The sequence below is a fragment of the Anoplophora glabripennis genome, unplaced genomic scaffold, assembly GCF_000390285.2.
Source record: "Anoplophora glabripennis isolate ALB-LARVAE unplaced genomic scaffold, Agla_2.0 scaffold41, whole genome shotgun sequence".
Classification (NCBI taxonomy): Eukaryota; Metazoa; Arthropoda; class Insecta; order Coleoptera; family Cerambycidae; genus Anoplophora; species Anoplophora glabripennis.
In genome coordinates, this window is record NW_019416901.1 from 792,043 (window position 1) to 813,893 (window position 21,851).

Genomic DNA, 21,851 nt, shown 5'->3' on the forward strand with positions numbered 1-21,851 from the left:
CTATACGACATAAAATCCTAGGTATTATTTAACTGTCTGAAAAAAATTGACAAATAAACTAGCATTTTTTGCAATTTTCTAAATGATTTTTCCGATTTTTGCAACAACAATAATTATTTTTTCGAATTGCAACTAACTCTGTCTTGTTCAAAATTTAATTACAAAACTTTTTTCCGCTTCCTTTTTTGTCTAAAACGAATAGTTGCTAAGTTGCGGACGAGAAATCCAAGAAAAAAAATGAATTTTTTTGCTATTTTTTATACTTTTTTGCAATAACAATTAAGCCCACGTTTTTTTGTTTGCATAGAAAAATTATCATTTGTGATGTTATTTAGAAGCCGTTAAAGCAAAAATTTCCGATCACATGCGTTTTACCCAACCCGAAAAAGATAGCGCCTGGACTATATGACATCAACAGATTTTCTCATCAATCATATGTCGCAGGAAATCATCGTAGAGGTAAGTTTAATGAAAGCCTTAGATATTTAAAATCTTAGTTAAAATAACAGTGATGCTATATGTAGTTGATAATGTAATTTGCTTTTGTTAAAGCATTTTTCGCTTTCTGAAATATGTGACATTTGACACATTATTAAAAGAAATCTAATGTAAACTGACAAAAACAATTTTCATTCTAATAGTTTACATTTTGCAACGCTCAATCAAATTTTTGCATCCCTCAATCAAAGACGCACTTTCACACTTTAAAATCAACTCTTGCTTGGAATTTCGTTACTTTCGCGTCAAATCCATCAATCAGAATTTACTTCTATGCGTGTTGAATACCGTGGATTAATACAAAACAAGCGAGTATCGACGCATTTTAGACTTCTAGTTGTCTTCAACGCCTCCTTGATTGACACTTGCATAGTGCCAGCGCCTGAACGTCTTGACATATTCAGTCAAAACTAACACGATATTCTACTATATTTTACTAAACAAGTTACATAACTCCAAATCCGTACGGATTACGTTACAATGGCAAGTTAATATACAACGTTAAATATTTATAAGTTGGGTTTAAGTCTATATATAGACGGGATTTGTTCTTTTTATAAATTGCATATTGAACTACTGTAAACCTGTTTCCCCGGGTATTAATACTTTCAAGTATAAGTGTCTAATTAGTATCGAACCTGGAATCCAATAGAATGTAAATCAAATTAAACACAGTTAAATGCTTTTGCGTTCTCGAAATGGCTAGATGTGATTTTTAATGATCGCAACATTTTATGCTGTCAAAACGGGTAAATTTTCTTCAGAAGGAAAATAAAATACAGGATCTAGGAAATATATTTTATAACCGCATTAAACCAGAAAAATAGTAATAATTATTGAGTACATTTTCACTCAATATCAGGCATTTTGATTATTTTACACATTTGTGATTATATTTAAACTAAAACTGAGTATAGATATAGGTTCGTATTTAGTGCACTTGCACCTAAATCAGAGTAAATGTCCTTATTACTGAGTGATCCCACCCTTTTTCATATCCATATTCATTGTCTTTGTCTGTTCCCATCGTCCTATTAGGTTATCTCTCGTGGCGTGGTGGAAGGCAGTATGGCGTATAGTGTGCTTTGGAGTTGGACAAATATCGGTTTATCTGGTTATTCTAGTGAAAATTGTACTTAAATGCAGTAATTTAATTACAATAATTAAAGACAATATATTAAGTCTCGATTAATGTTTGGTTAAATAAACGTATATTGAAATTGTTATCTATAATTACGTANTGATTATAAAAGTTTTAATATGCGCTATACACATTATTCTAGATAAACAGTTTAATAAGCCCATTTCTTTCAGTGTAAAGACAATATATTAAGTTTCGATTAATATTTGGTTAAATAAGCGGATAGTTAAATTGTTATCTTTAATTACATATTTGTAACGTACCATATAGGTTATGGCAATCTATTCGTCCGATCAGTTCACCAATTCCTTTAATCGAGACCTAAAATATTGTCTCTAAAACAGATCTGTGCAGAAACCACTGTGGCAGCTTAGTAGTTTATGACTTTAATAAAATGATATTTAAATTAAAATTTAAAGAGAATATAAACCAAGTCTGAGTAAAGAATTACACAATAATAGTTTAATTTAAATCATATTAGAGAAAAAATCAACTCTAAATTGATTTTATATACTCAGAATAGAGTCAAAAGTCGCTCAACTGATGGTTAGCAGTAACTCGGATTTGAGTAAAACTCACTCATTTCTGATGCAATAGTTTCACTCAGTTGTACTCATACCAGAGAGCGAAAATTTCAGTTAATCGGATGTGGACAGAAATTGAGACATTATCGAGTAAAATTGAATGAAATTTGAGTGAATTTTTTTTCCAGTGATAACTTCACAAAAATAATATAAGTGAGTTTCTTTCTTGTGTATATTTTCATACACGTTTTGCAGTGGTTGTTCGATCATATGTTAATTTCTCGAATTGCTGCTTCTAATTCTTCGATGTTGTGCTTGCACTGTTGTTTTAAAAATAGTACTCAATGTCCAATCAAAAAATAATCTAAATGACCTGCCTGACCTTAACACTTGAAATTCTTCCAAAAAATGATCCTATTGCAGTATATGCGCTTGTCCCATTCTGTTGAAAGTAACCTACTTGCAACTTATTATTGTGCTAAAAATGGCTCCAAAATAAGGGTTCAAAATCTTTCAGAATTTATAGCTTCGTAGAAAAATATAAGTCCTATTATACGTCTTCTTGACATCGCTACTCAAACACCTACAATTAAATAATCGGTCTCTACAAAATGTATGAGGATTTTCTGGCGCCCAGATTCTACTTACCGGTAATTGTGCTAAAAATGGCTCTAAAATTAGGGTTCCAAATCTTTCAGAATTTATAGTTTCGTAGAAAAATATGCGCCCCATTATACATCTTCTTGACATCGCTACCCAAACGCCTACTATTAAGTAATCGGTTTCTACAAATGTATGAGGATTTTCTGGCGCCCAGATTCTATAATTTTGGCTATTTACATAACCTGATATGAGAACCAATAAATTATTATTCATTCTTTTAGCAACCACTCGCCGTACTGTAATCAACTTTCATGGTGTATTAGATGTACAGGTATATCCACAGTTACCTTATATGGGTGTACCCATGTAAATTTTTATGGCAAGTTCCAACTGAAAGTTCTAAATATGAACATTTTAGGATATGGGTGAACTTAATAAAAAAATAATTGTTTGAACAGACAACTTTGATAGAGACTTTGTAGAAGTTTGATTTATTGGTTACTACCAATGACATTTTCTGTAAGTACAGCCAATATATTTTCCTTTGCAAATGCAGTGTTTGGTTTCAAATTTTTTGACAATTTCCGTTTTAAGAAGAAGATAATCAATGTTTGGATATGGAAATTGTGTCGTAAATTGCTCAATGCAGTATTGCAAAAGATATTTCCATTACCCATCTTCATTTCGAGTTTTACTTCGAAAATGAGCCATTACAATAAACGTATCTTGTTTTGGAATACAATTCTGTTACTATTGCAACTTACCAATAATTCTACAATGTACCAACAAATTTACCAGTGAAAACAATCGATTTTAAAGCAAAAGAAACAATAAAACGATGGCAGAAGATGAATTGAAACTACAACAGACACAGACGACGGACGTTACAGAAGAATATCAATTCAACGCCATCAGCCGCAATGATTTCGTTTACAATGAACAATAACAAACTGTTGCGCCTTCGTAAATATTCTCACACCGTTCTTGTCCTAATTTTCTAATTAATTTCAGACAAGACTACAACGGCACCTCGCCATATCGCTGCAAATCGTCATGACTCACATTGTGGTGCGGTTACGTAATTTAAATTGTTAATTACGAGATTTTTTTAATTGCCCAAAATGACAAGTTAATACGACAGCTACTTATAATCCTATTTTATAAGGTTGTTATTAAGTAATTTACATTTAATGGAATGCAAACTAGTTCAATTCCTTTTATTTATCGCTCCCTTCGCAGAGACGAGAACTGGAAAAGAACGGCTTTGGGAAGCGTCCGCTATCAGCTCGGGGCGCGAGATTAGAGCGAGGCCGCGGTCTTGATCGTTTTTTTTTTCTTCGCGGTCAAGTTGTCATAATCGCAATTATCCGGAGTTAAAGAGAAAATGCTCAGGTCGGATAATGCAAATGCAACTGTTTTAATATGGGCTAGGTACTACATTTTAATTATAAACCGGGATTGTTCTTCGTCGGTAACGAGTTTACAACCGAGGGAAGATAGGGAGTGTTCAGTAACGCAGTACATTGACTCTTTCAGGCTCAAGAGGTTGAGAAATGAACCATCTGAATGTTTGTTAATATTCCACAGTGATTTTTTTTTATTTATTCCATTTCTTTTATCTTCTTCTAGTGGGTATATGTCAGGGNATCGGTTTATCTGGTTATTCTAGTGAAAATTGTATTTAAATGCAGTGATTTAATTACAATAATTAAAGACAATATATTAAATCTCAATTAATATTTGTTTAAATAAACGGATAGTTAAATTGATATCTATAATTACGTATTTGTAACGTACAATATAGGTTATGGAAATCTATTCGTCCGATCAGTTCACCAATTCCTTTAAACGAGACCTAAAATATTGCCTCTAAAACAGATCTGTGTAGAAACCACTGTGGCAGTTTAGGAGTTTATGACTTGATACAATGATATTTAAATTAAAATTTAAAGATAATATAAACCAAGTGGATTTGAGTAAAACCCAGTTATTTCTGGTGCAATAGTTTATTTCACTCAGTTGTACTCATACTAATAGAGTGAAAATTGCACTCAATCGGGTGTGAGTAAAATTGAGTGACATTTGATTGAATTTTTTTACAGTGTAGGGATAACTTAACAGAAATAACATAAGCGAGCGGAATGAATTTTACAATTTTTGGTCCAACAAATTGAAACTTCACTAGCTATGTACAAATTTATTTTCTTTCCTGTGCAAATTTTCATACATGTTTTGCAGTGGTTGTTCGATCATATTGTTAATTTCTCGAATTGCTGCTTCTAATTCTACGATGATTGTTTTAAAAATAGTATTCAATGTCCAATCAAAAAATAATATAAAGGGCCTGCCTGGCCTTAACCCTTGAAATTCTTTCAAAAAATGAACTATTCCTTTGGCAGTATATGCGCTTGTCCCATTTTGTTGAAAGTAACCTACTTGCAACTTACGATATAATTGTGCTAAAATGGCTCTAAAATAAGGGTTCAAAATCTTTCAGAATTTATAGTTTCGAAAAATATACACCCCATTATACGTCTTCTTGACATCGCTACCCAAACGCCTACTATTAAGTAATGGGTCTCTACAAATGTATTAGGATTTTCTGGCGCCCAGATTCTATAGTTTTGGCTATTTACATAACCTGATATATGAACCAATAAATTATTATTCATGTATTTTAGCAACCACTCGCAGTACTGTAATGGTGTACCTACTAGATGTATATCCACAGTTACCTTGTATGGGTGTATGTAAAGTTTTATGGCAAATTCCAACTGACAGTCCTAAATATGAACATTTTAGGATATGCGTGAACTTAGTAAAAAAATAATTGTTTAAGCGGACAACTTTAATACAGACTTGTAGAACTTTGATTTATTATAGCCAATAGATTTTCCATTGCAAACACAGTGTTTGGTTTCAAATTTTTTGACAATTTCCGTTTTAAGAAGTGTATAATCAATGTTTATATATGGAAATTGTGTCATAAATTGCTCAATGCAGTATTGCAAATTATATTTTCATGACCCATCTTCATTTCGAGTTTTACTTCGAAAATGAGCCATTACAATAAACGTATCTTGTTTTGGAATACAATTCTGTTACTATTGCAACTTACCAATAATTCTACAATGTACCAACAAATTTACCAGTGAAAACAATCGATTTTAAAGCAAAAGAAACAATAAAACGATGGCAGAAGATGAATTGAAACTACAACAGACACAGACGACGGACGTTACAGAAGAATATCAATTCAACGCCATCAGCCGCAATGATTTCGTTTACAATGAACAATAACAAACTGTTGCGCCTTCGTAAATATTCTCACACCGTTCTTGTCCTAATTTTCTAATTAATTTCAGACAAGACTACAACGGCACCTCGCCATATCGCTGCAAATCGTCATGACTCACATTGTGGTGCGGTTACGTAATTTAAATTGTTAATTACGAGATTTTTTTAATTGCCCAAAATGACAAGTTAATACGACAGCTACTTATAATCCTATTTTATAAGGTTGTTATTAAGTAATTTACATTTAATGGAATGCAAACTAGTTCAATTCCTTTTATTTATCGCTCCCTTCGCAGAGACGAGAACTGGAAAAGAACGGCTTTGGGAAGCGTCCGCTATCAGCTCGGGGCGCGAGATTAGAGCGAGGCCGCGGTCTTGATCGTTTTTTTTTTCTTCGCGGTCAAGTTGTCATAATCGCAATTATCCGGAGTTAAAGAGAAAATGCTCAGGTCGGATAATGCAAATGCAACTGTTTTAATATGGGCTAGGTACTACATTTTAATTATAAACCGGGATTGTTCTTCGTCGGTAACGAGTTTACAACCGAGGGAAGATAGGGAGTGTTCAGTAACGCAGTACATTGACTCTTTCAGGCTCAAGAGGTTGAGAAATGAACCATCTGAATGTTTGTTAATATTCCACAGTGATTTTTTTTTATTTATTCCATTTCTTTTATCTTCTTCTAGTGGGTATAAGTCAGGGGAGCGTGGTGGCCGTTCAAGCGGCCCTCGTCTTCCTTTCCATTGATTTGGGAAAACTTCATTAAGGTAATTTCTTACATCGAGGCGAAAATGTGGAGGGAAGATAATCACTGTTCATTATATGTTTGCAACTGGCATTAATTAAAAATTGCACACAACACAATAATAAGAAAAATCTCAAATGTTATAGCGTAATAACAAATTTTCAAAATTTGCAATCAGAGTACCTATATCATGTTCCAAATTCAAAGGTAGGGTATTCTCTTCTTCTCTTCTTCTTCTTCTAGTGGTTGGTCCTAATAAATCCCATAGCACCACGGCCTAATTAGGCCTATTGTGCNCAGAGCCCGCCTGACCACACTGGGAGATGTGCCACAGAAGGGCTCCGGGCGAGAGAACTCTGTCTCGGATCCCTTCCTAGCAAGTTCATCCGCTTTTTCAAGGTAGGGTATTTATCAGTGTCATTTTATGTTGCATTATTTTAACACTTGATTACAAGTTCGTACGATCAAAGTGTTACAAAGTGCCATAATTTATTCAAATTTAGAGTATGCTCATGCTGCTGTTGAAGAATATCGTCAAGGGTTTCCACATTACAGATGTCTTGGTTTAGAAGAAGCAAAAAATATTCTGGGTCTAGTGGAAGATGTTACACTCACGAGGAACTGTACTCAATTGGTATTCCAGAGTAATAAAAACCCTCTACAAGCAAGGCTTATGTCCGTACCTTGTATAGAGCATAAAACACGTACAACAGAAAGATGCTAAGTGTATCGAGTTTTATCGATGGCTCAATAATAATATTGTATCCCGCATACTTTTTACGGATGAAGCAACACTCACCTTTGACGGCATAACTAATACTTGGAACTGTCATGTATGACCGTACTAGCATACGAAAATCCTCACGCAACACTCCGAAGAAGTCTTCAGCATAGATTTTCGGCAAACGTCTGGTAAGGTATGATTCATTTTGGACAATCGATTCAGGAGACCAATATCTATTTTTTTTACAAAATGAATTAACAGTACTACTAAAGGATGTTCCTATAAACATGAAAATGCAAAGTACTACCAGCTCCTGCATATGTCGCTCATCCAGTCAAGCTACATTTGAACGAGATGTTTCCAGGGCGTTGGATTGGCCGCGGTGATCCTATTAGTTGGCCTCCAAGATCTCCCGATGCAGCACTAGATTACTGTTTATGGGGCTGGTTCAAAAATGAAGTGTGCAAAGTTAGAGTGAACACTCGGGAGGCACTAATTCGACGTATAATGACATGCAGCAATCAGGAGAGCTATGTAGACGAAGCAGAAAATGTTTAGAGGTCAATGGTGGTGTCTTTNCCGAGGGAAGATAGGGAGTGTTCAGTAACGCAGTACATTGACTCTTTCAGGCTCAAGAGGTTGAGAAATGAACCATCTGAATGTTTGTTAATATTCCACAGTGATTTTTTTTTATTTATTCCATTTCTTTTATCTTCTTCTAGTGGGTATAAGTCAGGGGAGCGTGGTGGCCGTTCAAGCGGCCCTCGTCTTCCTTTCCATTGATTTGGGAAAACTTCATTAAGGTAATTTCTTACATCGAGGCGAAAATGTGGAGGGAAGATAATCACTGTTCATTATATGTTTGCAACTGGCATTAATTAAAAATTGCACACAACACAATAATAAGAAAAATCTCAAATGTTATAGCGTAATAACAAATTTTCAAAATTTGCAATCAGAGTACCTATATCATGTTCCAAATTCAAAGGTAGGGTATTCTCTTCTTCTCTTCTTCTTCTTCTAGTGGTTGGTCCTAATAAATCCCATAGCACCACGGCCTAATTAGGAATATTGTGCGTCCCACTACTAGTCCTATTCTCCAAGTAGATTTGTACTTTTTACAAGGTCCAAAGGCTTCCTTGCTGACACTTCTCTCAGTTCCTTGGGTTTAGTTGGCCTCCAAGATCTCCAGACACAGCACTAGATTACTGTTTATGGGGCTGGTTCAAAAATGAAGTGTGCAAAGTTAGAGTGAACACTCGGGAGGCACTAATTCGACGTATAATGACATGCAGCAATCAGGAGAGCTACGTAGACGAAGCAGAAAATGTTTAGAGGTCAATGGTGGTGTCTTTAAACATTTAATCAAAGAACGTCCCAACTCACCCTGTACTCTATATTTATCTTTATGGTAAACACGGACGCGTGTCGCTTTCCCTGCAGGATCCGCAATTACGCGAATTGGCGCAATTTTCTCAGATTTGCCATCCAATTGAGGAATGTCACGACCCGACACGCTCGCCGCCCATCAGACCTGCCTGATGACATCCACCATGACATAAGCCGCGCCAATTTATCTTTATAAGTTAATTCATATTTATAATGAGATAAGTATCGATGACCGCATGCTTCCCGTTGTTTCGTACGGACGAGTCTCGTGCCAACGGTATTATACCATCTATCACAATCACTCCCCCGGAGACCCGGGTTATTATTTCATATCTAAATACGAGCTGCTGCTCATTTGAATAGTCCTTTGGAGTACATCTGCGCTATTTTTAGACCGAGCGAAAACAATTGAGGGTCGGTCCCTGCATAGCTGGGCATTAAAAGCACGCAGCGCTCTTGATTGGATTAAAGTCCGTTTCCTGAAGGAGCTCGAGTTGCTCCTTTGGAGCAGTCGGTCTTTTATTTGGCTTGACAGCATGATTGGTGCTCTCGCTTTAAACTTTGGCGAGGGGCGGCTATGGCTTTCGAACCTCACTGTTAAAATAACAATTTTAGTCCCTGTGATATATATTGACTTTCACTCGAATATAGGTACCCGTTAAATAAATTCTGCAAATAAACTGGTATTTGGTGCACTTGTATCTAAATCTGAGTAAATGTCTTCATTATTGAGTGACCCCACCCCATTCTATGGTTGTCGTGCGTTGTCTTTGTATATTCCCATCGCCCAAGAGCGTAGCCAGCCAATGGAAGGGGGAGGAGGGGGGGAGATAAGAAAGTGGATGGGAGAAATATAAATTATAGGTAAAAATAGGTACAGTGAATTATTTTTTTTTAGAAATATTAATAAAACCTGTTTAATACAAGGAAAACATAAAAAATATAAATAACTAAAAATATTAAGAAATTCAACGAAAATTAGGTAAAACATCTCGGATTTTTTGAAAATTTGTTGAGCAGTTAATAAAATCTTCATGGTTGTCAAAAATAAGCTTTCATTGCTATTGAACTTATTGTCTCTAGACTTATATAGTGTATACGAGTAAGTCTCAAAATAACATTTTCTACTTAAGTAATGCAATTCTTATCCTCCAGTCAAACGCTTTTATTATACAAGGCGATTCATAAATGGTGACCCAAAATGAAACCTCGTATTCTTTGGTGAATTTTAAGGGAGTCTTTCCTATAAAGTTTTTATCTAGGACGCTTCGTTAAAAAGATACAGGGTACAGAAAAAAATATTGTTAATTTTTTTAAATAATTTAAAAACTAGTAAGTGAAACAATTTGAAATTGAGCACGTATTTATGTAAACATTGTCCAAAATCTGAGGGGTTTTCCTAAAATTTACATGTTCCAGTGGCGGAGATACAGGGTATCGGTGCCATACTTTTCTAAATAAAATAGTACGCCACTCTTTACGGTATTGTATTAAAAAATTTAAAATATTTTTTCAAGTTTAACACCCTGTACCTATCTTTTTAACAAAGCGTCCTAGATAAAAACTTTATAGGAAAGACTCTCCTTAAAACTCACCGAAGAATACGAGGTTTCATTTTTGGTCACCATTTATGAATCAACCCTGTATTTGAATATTCCCGTTACTTTTTGATCAAACCTCGTATTCCCTTCGCAGATTTGCCTCCACTTTCCAACGAAATATGTTGTTATGTCCGTTAGTAACCAAGTACACGCCGATTTCGAGTGAGACGTACATATTTTAAAATGATAAGTTATTTCCTGCCCCCAGAAGTGTCTCAATTTGTTGCAATTAAATTCTTGTCATACCGATATTTATTAGCGATTGTTTCGTTAGTATAAATAATGTCAACATTCCTCGTGTACCTAATAAAGATCGGGCTTTATTCGAAATAAATCACGTATTACAAAATAACGTATCGAATCTGGTTGCTAACATATTTACATATATGCACTCGTACCTCGTTGCACGGCCGTAAAATTGACCGATTGTTTTAATTATCTATTAAACAACTGGCAGCCGATGGATTTTACTGGTTCGTAAAACACAATGCCTTTTCTTATTATCAGTTGCAGGCCCTGGAATACAATTGGACTTTTTAGCACCGAAGGCATTTCATCCGCGACCGAGCTACAGTTACACTCACAGAACAGGTTGATTAGAGTTAATAAATAACGAAATCTACTTCTATGGAGATGTATTAGTGACATCGTATCCAATTATTGATTACTAGCGTCAAAATAATAAGGATTTTGATAGCATAACCGCCTCCACAGAGTTTAGCCCAAGAACGACACAAAAAAAATCATCGTACTTAAAACCACTATTAGTTTTGTCTATCAGAAGGAGTAGAATATCGTAGTAGTTTGAAACTGAAATGAAATTCACAATTTTCTTGAAAATGATGATGTTACATCAATTATTTAGTTGTAAGTACATTAATAGAATTTCTACGAATCTTTTTATGATTGATATTGATTATAGAATTTCAAAAGCTCATGTGAGATACGTTTAAGAATGTTAATAATACTCCATTCTTTTGAATGACTATCTATTTGTACACATATTGTTAACCAATGGTTGGGAATAGACTATCGTAATTTACAACATATTTAATGCAAGATAAAGCATTTATTTCCCATCACATTACCATAAATAAACAACATTATTATAGAGATCTCACAAAACGAGTGCCCAAGTATTTACGGACGGTTTTCAAGTATGTCTACCATTTAAGATAAACATTTGCTTGTGATTAGAATTGTTTCTATTAGTTCGAGTATAATAGTTTAGAGGGATCAGATTTTTGTTTTATTTCAAAGTAAAACCCACTCACATAAAAAAAGATATATCAGAATTTAAATATATACCGAATATAATCAAAAATTTTATAAAATGAAACATCCTTAAACAAATACTTTTAATGTTACGTAATATTTATAAGGAATCATAAATAAACACAAAACACAAGCCTGAATATGAATTATGTTTTATTCACCATAACTAATGTGTTACTAATACCAAATTTCAGTTTAATATATGTTGGTCTTTTAAAAAAAAGTTTGTTATCAACAAACCCTATCTATCACACAAACGAAGCGTTCTAAGACCTAGATTTATAGGAACTTTTCTTATTAAAAAATGATTCTCTATCAATTGTTAAAATCCTACCACAAAAAACTGACTCACCCTGTATATACATGGCGCCCAACGTGGGGCGCAATTAAGAAGAGGCTATTTTATAACGTGATAATAGGAAGAGATTATATTTAGAAGAAATAATATGGATCTAAGGAGTAGTAATGTGACAAGAAGAGAGGATGAAGATATAAGTATGTCTAAAGAAGAGCAGGAACAAGTGAAAGCAAGGAAACAGGACAGAAGAAGGAGATGACATGTTTATTGAAAATGTTCCAGGATGTAAAGGAAAAGAGAAAATAAAGAAAAGAAGATATTGAGAGACAGTTAAGTAAAGAAAAAGAACAAGAAAAACAAAGAAAATAAGATATTGAGAGACAGTTAAGTAAAGAAAAGGAACAAGAAAAACAAAGAAAAGAAGATATGAGTGAATTAAAACAAGTGATCTTAAGGAATACAAAAGAAATATCTGGAGTTTTGGATAAGAAACTAGAACAAATGAAGAAAGAATTAGAAAATTAGAGAGAATTAGAAAAAAAGAACAGGAATGTAAGAGCAGGGTTGTTCAATTATGGGAAAACATCAGGAGAATAGAGGATAATGCCCAAGAAAAAACTCATGAAATAGGAAGAGATGAATAGCTTGGAGCAGCGAATAACCGAACACGGACAGGACAAAATGTATATATATGAGAAACGAGGAATACAATCATGACAGAAAAACTCAAAGAAGAATAATTAAAAAAAAGAAATGGAAAATTGGAAAAATTTACAGATACAAATGGGACAGAATAGGATAGTAAGTTACACTGGTCAAAATTTGACACATAAATTTGATGGACGAATAAGACAGGAGAGAAGAGATATAAATGTCAAAACAGAAAAAGAAGATTGAATAAGAAAAAGTTAAATAAATTAAAGAAGATGAAAGGAAAAGAACACGAAGCGGATAGTGAAAATCAGTTGCTGAGAAAAAAGAAAAAAAAAATTTCTTAAGGAGTAAGGAACAAGTTGTTGTTTATTGTGTATGAAACTATAAAGGCAAGAAGATATCAACAGTGAAAATTAAAATTAGAGAAAAATTGTGTTTGAAGAAAGAGTAACGGTGTACACGAAGTTTGACAGATAACTAAAGAGTAATAATCAAATAGTCATATTAGTAAAATTATTTAAATTGTCGTAGCTAGTAATAATGGAGATAAGGAGCTATTAAGGCGAGTTCGGAAGTTGCAGCCAGCAGAGCGATACAAGAGACAGAGAAAGGAACAAATTGACAAAAAAGGAAAGAGTGAGGGGACGAAAATAAGGAAGAAGACAGGAGAGAAATAGCAGAAAGAAAATTACTACTTAAGAAATCGTAGACATTAAAAGAAAGAAAGAACAATAGACACGTATGTATAGGTAATAAGTAAATGTTAGTTTGTAGAATAAAAGAGTAGAAATAAATTACCGCAGGATAAATAGGGACATTCTTGAAAGGTTATAGATTTATAATTTATTTTGTCAATATAAAAATTTAAACACAGATTACAACAATACTATTTAATTTTTTTAACAAAGTTAATTACAAGTAAAACCTATTTTGTGAACCGACTACTGAGAAGATCTCATGTTCTATTAAATTTGATGTATATTATTTATACAAAATTGACCTAAGTAATCTAATTGTCATTGAAATTATCAAAAGTAAAATAGAAGCCCATTTTAAATCAAGAATACTTTATAAAAAAAAAATATATTTTTTTTTTAAATTTACAATTTATATTTCAAGATCAAATTGAGTGATAATAAATAAAAAGCTAGCCTGGTAAGTAATAAAAAATATATTTTCTAAAATAATATTCAAAATTTATAATATTTCCATTGACGCTCAACATTACATATTGCATAGTACACCAACATTAAAAACTAATTATCTTAAATTGAGCATCACAATATATTTTAACACCATCAAGATAAAAAAAATTAAAAATCGTGACTGAAATTCGTATGCCCGCCGTTTTTTGTTTCTTTTTGAGTTTTTATTGATTTTATTAGTATATCCTCCAACTACGGATACATACTTAAGAAAAAATTTTTGATTTTCAACTTCTACAGCTTACACAAAATGGACTCTTTTTTGAAGGTGATCACGGCGCACGACATACAACTGATCATCAAGACAGTATTTTGTACCAAGAAAAATTTTTCCCAGCATTGCATTTGTATCCTATTTGAAAAAAAAATCCTGTAAATTGTTTTATTTTTTTTTTACTAACTAGATGTAAATACTTCCCTAAGTTGAGATTTTATACACCGGTGGCACCATTGGTTTTAGGCACGTACCTTCGCATAAAAATTGAAAAAAAAGAAAAAATTGCGGTGATTTTCGACGTTTTTTTTTTCCGAAAGTGCAACCTCAAAGACATAAAGTCTAGTAGGTTTGATTTGATTCCTTGGCCGGGTGCAATAGTGCCGGTGGTTCGAAGATAAAAATATAATAAAAAAGCTTGCAAACTATTCATCAAATGCCCCGTATATCAACAGCGCGGCAGCGTGGCAACATAATCCGCCGCAACGCCAAACAATACCGAATAAATCACGTCCACGAAAACTGAGCCCCGCGCCGTCAGGTTATTCAAAATAATTGGGTGTTCCCCGATTCTTCAGCGGCCGTTGTACACATATATCCACCTCTAGACAATGCCCAGCAAAGATACAAAGCCACAAGTGCACTGGCAGGTACCACTGGACAGGGTGCGGCCGGACCAGCCCAACGATGCTATCTGTCTTCGGCCGGTCGTGTTGCACCCCTCATCAGGTATGCCCCTCTCCCCCCCAGAGGCCCGGCCCGAGCCGAGACGGCGCGCGAGCCGCTCGAAAAAATGCCGTGCCCGTCTCGGCGCACGCACCTGGTGCATTTTTTCGGTCTAATTGCATTACGGGGTTCCGTAAAGTGTTGCCGATTGCACCCGGGGGTGGTAGATGGGGGAAATTAGGGACGGTAGGAAGGAGGGCGTAAGGTGGAGTGCGATTCGGTGGGAATAAGCGTTTGTTTGAGGAGGCTGCGGCAGTGCGTGAAACGGGAATGCGTTAATTCGTGTCGGGGACTTGGATTTCTAATTCCACCTTGAGGTGAAGAAGACTGCGGTTCAACTTAGCCTTGTGCTCCAGTCGAATTAATGTTCGAACATAAAAAAATGTTTGTGTTTTTTTTACTGCCCATGAAAATCTAGACGACCTATTGAAAAATTTTTATTTTGTGTTGAAAGCAATTAAATTACTTACAATTTAAGGTACTTAAAGTCGTATTTCACCAATTTGTTAACTGTAAAAAAAAATGTTGATGAAATTTATGAAAAAGACGCTCGGGAATTCGCTCTTTTTGCATTAAATGGAGCTTGGAAGTTAAATAAATAAAATATTACTTAACATAGCGACCAATGATTTAGAGAAAGCAGCTTAATTGTTCTGTTTTAATATTTTAATAGAAACCCATAAAAAATTTAATTCGATAAGTCACTCATATAGTACTAGATTCAGAGACAATTATGTTAATCCGAGGTCTGTAAAATCAATAGGACAAAGAAATTTTAACTGTCTGGCTTCTAGGTTATATAGTAATTTTAAAAATATAAATGTATACAGCTCTTTTAAGCATAAAGTAAAGCTATGGATTCATGAAAAAGGCAGAGAAATATTTCATAATATCATAAGTCAAAAAAATTGAGATTAGTGTTTTATACATGTTTAGGTACATGTCCAAAGAAGTGGTGTATATTATCTGTTGTTAAATATATGTAGAAGTGTATTGTCCACTGTATAGTCAAGAACAAGCTGTAGTTACTTACCAGTTTATTTGCAAGTTCTGTTATATCATTGTTTTGTAATTTTGATTTATTTTATTAACATTTTATGCATGTTGGCGATTTTATGTTGATTTTATATGTTCTAAATTTTTCACATACTTTTGTAAATAAACAATGTACAACTTTTTGAAAATAAAAATTTAACCCTTTCTTTAATTGTCCCTAAAAACCCGGTCTGGTAGTTAATTAAACATTAACGTTATAAAAAAACTATCTTGATAACAAAAAGAGCGAATTGCCGAGCAGTTTTTGCCTGACTCTGGGACACTTTATTTACAACGTTGTTTTGCACATCTCACTTTGTTAGTTGTGAGAGCAACTTAATTTCAACTTCTTGAAATTTTTCTTTTTCGATACTTTTCTTTGGATCAATTAGAACCTACATCTATGATATTAATTTCTAAAATTAATATTTAATTGCAAAAACGAATAATTTTTCAAGGGTTTATGACTGGACTGGACTATTGCGACCTTAGATCAAAGTTGAATGTAGCTAGTTCAAGTTTTTCGTGATAATTTTCCTCTATTCACGTAAAATACATACACATATATTTTCATAATATTTCTTACTGACAAGGAAATCGAATCTTGATAATCTCGAATCTTAATCTTAATTTTAATAACTGTTGAGGCAAGTCTTGTTAATAATAACACTGTGCCACAAAAATTAAGTATTTTGGGAACTAAACCCTAGATCAATTCTTGTTTTGGCTCTATATCAATCTAAGAAGCGGTTTTCGAGATTTCAACCGACAGCGATTGGAAAAATATTGATATTCATGATCTACTTTCCTAACCTGTTATTTGAATGATTTTTTTCGCAAGAAACGATCGCTGATTGTACAGTCGAAGAAGAAAAATTACGATTTTTCAGTTAGATATAAAGAGAAAAACTCCGGGTGACTTTGAAAGATAAATCTGTATTCCCCAGATTATAGGTTCACAGGAGCTTGCATGCGCTAAAGAAGTCTCTTAATGTTTACGGTAAAAATATGAATTGATCCGGAAATTCTGACTTCACATTCGAATTTAGCGGGAAGAGCCCACATTTTGCGACGCTGCGTACTATAAAAAATCTAGCAGAACGACAGTTGCGGCGAAAGAGGAAAGATAATGACCCAAGACGGTGGCAATTCTACAGTTAACGCTAATAATAACTAAAAATACTATTAATTATTACTGTCGATGGTAATTTTTGCAATTACAATGTAAATGTAATTAGTATTCGCAAGTTTCTCATTACACCAGACAAAGGATCAGATGACACATGGCATCTGATGGATCAACACTTAAACCGGCGAATTTATTGGCATTTCGGTTTTTCTGATGAATTGATGAAATGGGAATCAGCTGCTGCTGAAAATAATACCGTCATTGTCACAGATATTTCAATGATTTCCATCGAATTTTGACACAACAGTAAAAACTATGATTGTTTGAAATAGTCGTCAGTACGACATAAAAGACAATTTTTTACTATCTATCCATCTATCTATCTATTTATACTATAAAATATAGGCATCCTATTAAAAAAAATGTCGGTAATGTTCTATTTACTGTTTCAGCGGTTTTTTAGATCTGGACTGGAAAAAAACATGAATTTGTTCCATCATTTTGGGATACAGTGTATAATCTAGATCTAAAATAAAATATGTCGAAATGGCAATTCAAGAAGCCCGAAAAATATTCCGAGGTAAAGTTATTTTCCGTATCTTAAAAACTACGTGTGAAAAAAATTATTGGTGAGAAATTCCTGGTAATTAAAAAAAATCAAATGTTAGGGGCCATATTGTGTATGATACAATGTGTAATAAAAAATATCAAACTTATATATAGCCAATAAAAACATTAATTTAATTAGTCAGTTAATTATGCGTATTCTTTAAAAATGAAACCAATCTTCTTTCTTCTTTTTTTTCTTTATTATTACTCGCATTGTTATCTATAATGTAATTATTTATTACCTTGGAAATATTTTTATAACACCAATAAAAGAATAAAACGTAAATAAATTATAAAAGTCATAAATTACGATTTTAATAAAATAAGTTATTAATGCCAAAAGTTACGAGTGTTTTCATAACATGTGGCGTTTTATTTGTGTTTTCAAGTAATAATAGCTGTTTCCTTTTTTAAGCAGTTTCTATTTCTATTATGTCTTTAATATCTCATACCATCAGAGGCTCTGGTAATCTATTTATGCTTGTATACTACTTACAATTGTATTAATTTAATCGGCCTACTTTTTGACCTGAACTGAAGCCTCCAGACATCTAGTAATAGATGACAACAGTTGACCAATTTTTATAAAATTAGACTGCACTATCCTACTTTTACTTGCTACGTAGACATTGGCCTAACCTGCTACGAAAAGGGAAGATCTCATCAATGATGGAACAAGTAAATACGTAGCGGAAACCGCTTGTCAGAACGACATGTGGTCAAGTGTCAAGTCAAGCAGGTACCCTGGTCCGTTTTCCCAACGAGTTTTATGGTAGGCAAATAACTTGGGCCCGATTTGTTTAATTCCGGGGAATTTATTGGAAGGCATTTGTCTCTATCTCACCAGTCGAGGTGAGAACGGACTTGGACTCATTGTTTTTTGAATAAATTAACACAGGAAGACTGGGCAGAGCACTGGTAGAAGGTCTAATTGTTGGAGAAGAGAACAATACAGTTAAATGAAATAAAGATTAATAGGAATATATCTCGTACACAGTATCATAATTTTTAATGTTATACTTTTACAACTAAAAGAATTATTTATTTTCCCCAAAAAGGGTCGAGCGTTGGATAAATGTAATATTTTCTTTGGGAATTTTTTGGTTATAGTATTGATTGATTCAAATCCAGTAACAAAGGCACCTTCAAAAGCTACGATCCCAGAAATTTGTGGTAACGGTATTGAATTACACACAACAGAATATAACAGTAAACTAAATCAGGAGATGGCCATAAATTTAAATATTAAATTTTCCTGTACAGAATTTATTTGGCACCAGCAACCCACGAATGACTTTAATAGAATATACCCAGCCTTACCATAAAACTAAAATGTTACTTTCCGTTTCAATACATGAATTAAGTAACACCCTGTACGTATTCACTAATTGAATTATTAGTTTTCTTACGACGATCGTCGTCGGTGGTCATTTATAATATTATGTTTGTAATGGAAATGAAGTGATTTGACGTAACGGTAAATAATTATAACCAAATAAACACAGCTTCCATAAATCATGGCGTTGTCTGGGATTTAAGAAAATTTCCAGTCAGGAATTTGTTCCGTAGTATTGGCGCCTGAATAACTTTACGGAATCAAACTTATTGCCTACTACGAGTAGATGTGACGAAACTCTATCTTAATTATGTGCATACGGTTAGGATTTATCGCTTTACCATTTTTAGATTTTTGAATTCTGTTAGTATTAGACTCAGACGGTGTCCCAAAGATTTATCTCAGATGACACTTCAACTAATTACCTATTTTTAAAGAAATCAGCTTTATATCAGTTAGATTCTGTAAATGTAGTCCAAAGTAATTATTTCCTAATCAGAGTATTGATTGTATTTCATATAAGAAGACCAGGTGTTTACAAACTTGGAAATAATTTTATCTGCTCCCACTATAGTAAATAAACTATTAATACATTATTTTTAAGGAGGTAAGTGGATTTTACCGTAGAAGTGGAAGTTGCTATGGGAAGTCAGTGAGGTAAATTATCTTCCTAGGGAAAAAAGCGAGTTCGAGTTATAAATGCACATTTATAGAAAATATTATATATAGAAATATTTGATGAACATTACATTTTATTAATTATTATGAATGAGTATTTAGGTATATCTAGTAATTGTATGTTATTACATTTAGCAACATTTATAAAATCTGGATAATTGTCTATTTCACTTTTGTTAGCAACTGTCAGCAACATAACTTTCTGCAATTGTGGCTGATTTCCACCCCCCATGTCTCTTGATTGCTAATACATCAACTCTTGTATTAGCCAGTAACGTTGCCGATGTTCTTCGGAATGGATGGCCTGTATATGTTTCAGGATGTTCTAGTTTCAAAAACTGTGCAATCTCATTAAGAAGCACAGAAAAGGTATTCTTGCCGACTTGTAACACCTACCTGCTTGATAGCGCATAAAAAAGTATAAGCATAAGAAATTTTTGAAATTGACGTTGTCCAAAGCTTGCACAACTCATCAGAACGGCTTGCTCCTGCAATGCCTAAGACCGTCACTACCTTTATTAGCAAATATGTGTTATCGGGTGCCTGAACGAGAAAATCGTTGACTTGTTCTCTTGTAAAAACATTTGACTCTTTAGGTCTATAGCCGTCATTCTTACGTTTCAAAAATGCTCCCAACTTGGGGTATTTTGATATATCCACATTCTCTATGAAAATAGTTGACTATTCACTCCACAAACTCACCAGTGGCTTTAAAGTTGTTGACTTCTCCGTGAAATATGCTAGCAGTGATATTTCAGAAACACCAGTATTTTTGTTCTGGTCCCATTCTTTGAAATTTCTATATGCTCGTCCGTAGCGCATTATCGACTTCTCGCGCAATAAAAATGTTTATAAACCCCTTAGAAACGACCAAATCCAAACAATCAAGGCGACTTTACAAGATTTCGAATAATCTCAAAAAAAAATAAAACCTAAACTTAATTTCATGAACCATAAAAAAGTGTGGGAGCAGATAAAATGTTATTCACCACGCAGCAGTTAGGTATAATTTACCAGTCTCGGACTCTATTGACAGCCCTCGCCCCGCTCGGGCGCAAAATCGTCCGCGACTGGTAAATACTGCTTACCTGCGTTATGGTGTAAATAACTATTTTCGAAAACTGTGATAAAATATTTAAGTGCATAATATTTTTATTAAATTTGAACAATAATTGACCAATACCATTTCGAAAATTGTTTATAATAAATCATCTATGATATTTTTTCTGAAGATGCAGTAAACCCAAAACGGTCATAAAATAAAACAAATTGGAAAAACATATTATAAGCTAAGTTATTTTATTGACCAATGTCCCACTAAATAAATTCAGCAATAATTATACCGGGTGATTTCACTTTAAATACAGAAACTGCAGGAATAGATTAGTTGCCAAATAATAAGAAGAATTTGCTCTATAAACTTTTGTCCTGTGGATGTGGCATTCGAGATATAGGGTGTTCAAGTTTCCAAAAAAAAAATATGTTTTTTGTCATATCTTCATACTGCGCTTAGCGATTTGAATAAAATTTACTACAGCATATTCACTTAATTATACCTTTTATTGAATCTAAAATTAACCTTGTGGTTTTAACCAGTGGAATGTTACTGGAGGTTCCGCCCCATTTTCCCAAGAAAAACCACGCAACTGGTAGTTGTTAGTAGAAATAATGTTACATTCAGATACTGTTAAGTCACATGAATGAAAAGTGTTTCTTGATGTAGCAAACAAGTTTACAAAAAAATATATTTTTTCATAAACTTTAACACCCTGTATCTCGGATACCGAGTCCCGCAGGAAAGGGGTTTGTAGAATAAACAATATTTTTAACAAGTTCACTTAAACTGTCGGGGCCATGTGTTAAGCGTCTAGTATAAGAAAAAAAAATCGATATTTTTAATAACGCGCGAAACCACGGGAAGAGCGTAGAGATTCCAAAGTAGAATTAAATTAAAATTGTAAATTGATAGTAATTCAAAAAGAGAGTCATGGCTGTTTTTTTGACGGATTTTCCAAGCTATAAGAGTAGATTAAATGAGATCGACTAATCCGTCCCGTATTTGCTACACGGAGTCGCTAGAGGAAGGCTAGGGTTAGGGTTACTTGTAAGTAAGTTTAGTTTCAGAATTCTTATATAAATCAAAGTCAAGTCAATTAGGTAATTATTAACC

General features: G+C 33.7%; 1 protein-coding gene across 1 annotated transcript in view; it reads left to right on the forward strand.

Annotated features, from left to right (window-relative positions):
* Positions 1-14,779: 14,779 nt before the first annotated feature.
* LOC108917174 (serine-aspartate repeat-containing protein C-like) overlaps positions 14,780-21,851 on the forward strand; it is a 34,417-nt gene continuing 27,345 nt past the window's right edge. Inside the window, exon 1 of the mRNA XM_018723658.1 lies at positions 14,780-14,897. Coding sequence (XP_018579174.1) covers positions 14,780-14,897 — 118 coding nt within the window. The remainder of the gene's footprint in view (positions 14,898-21,851) is intronic.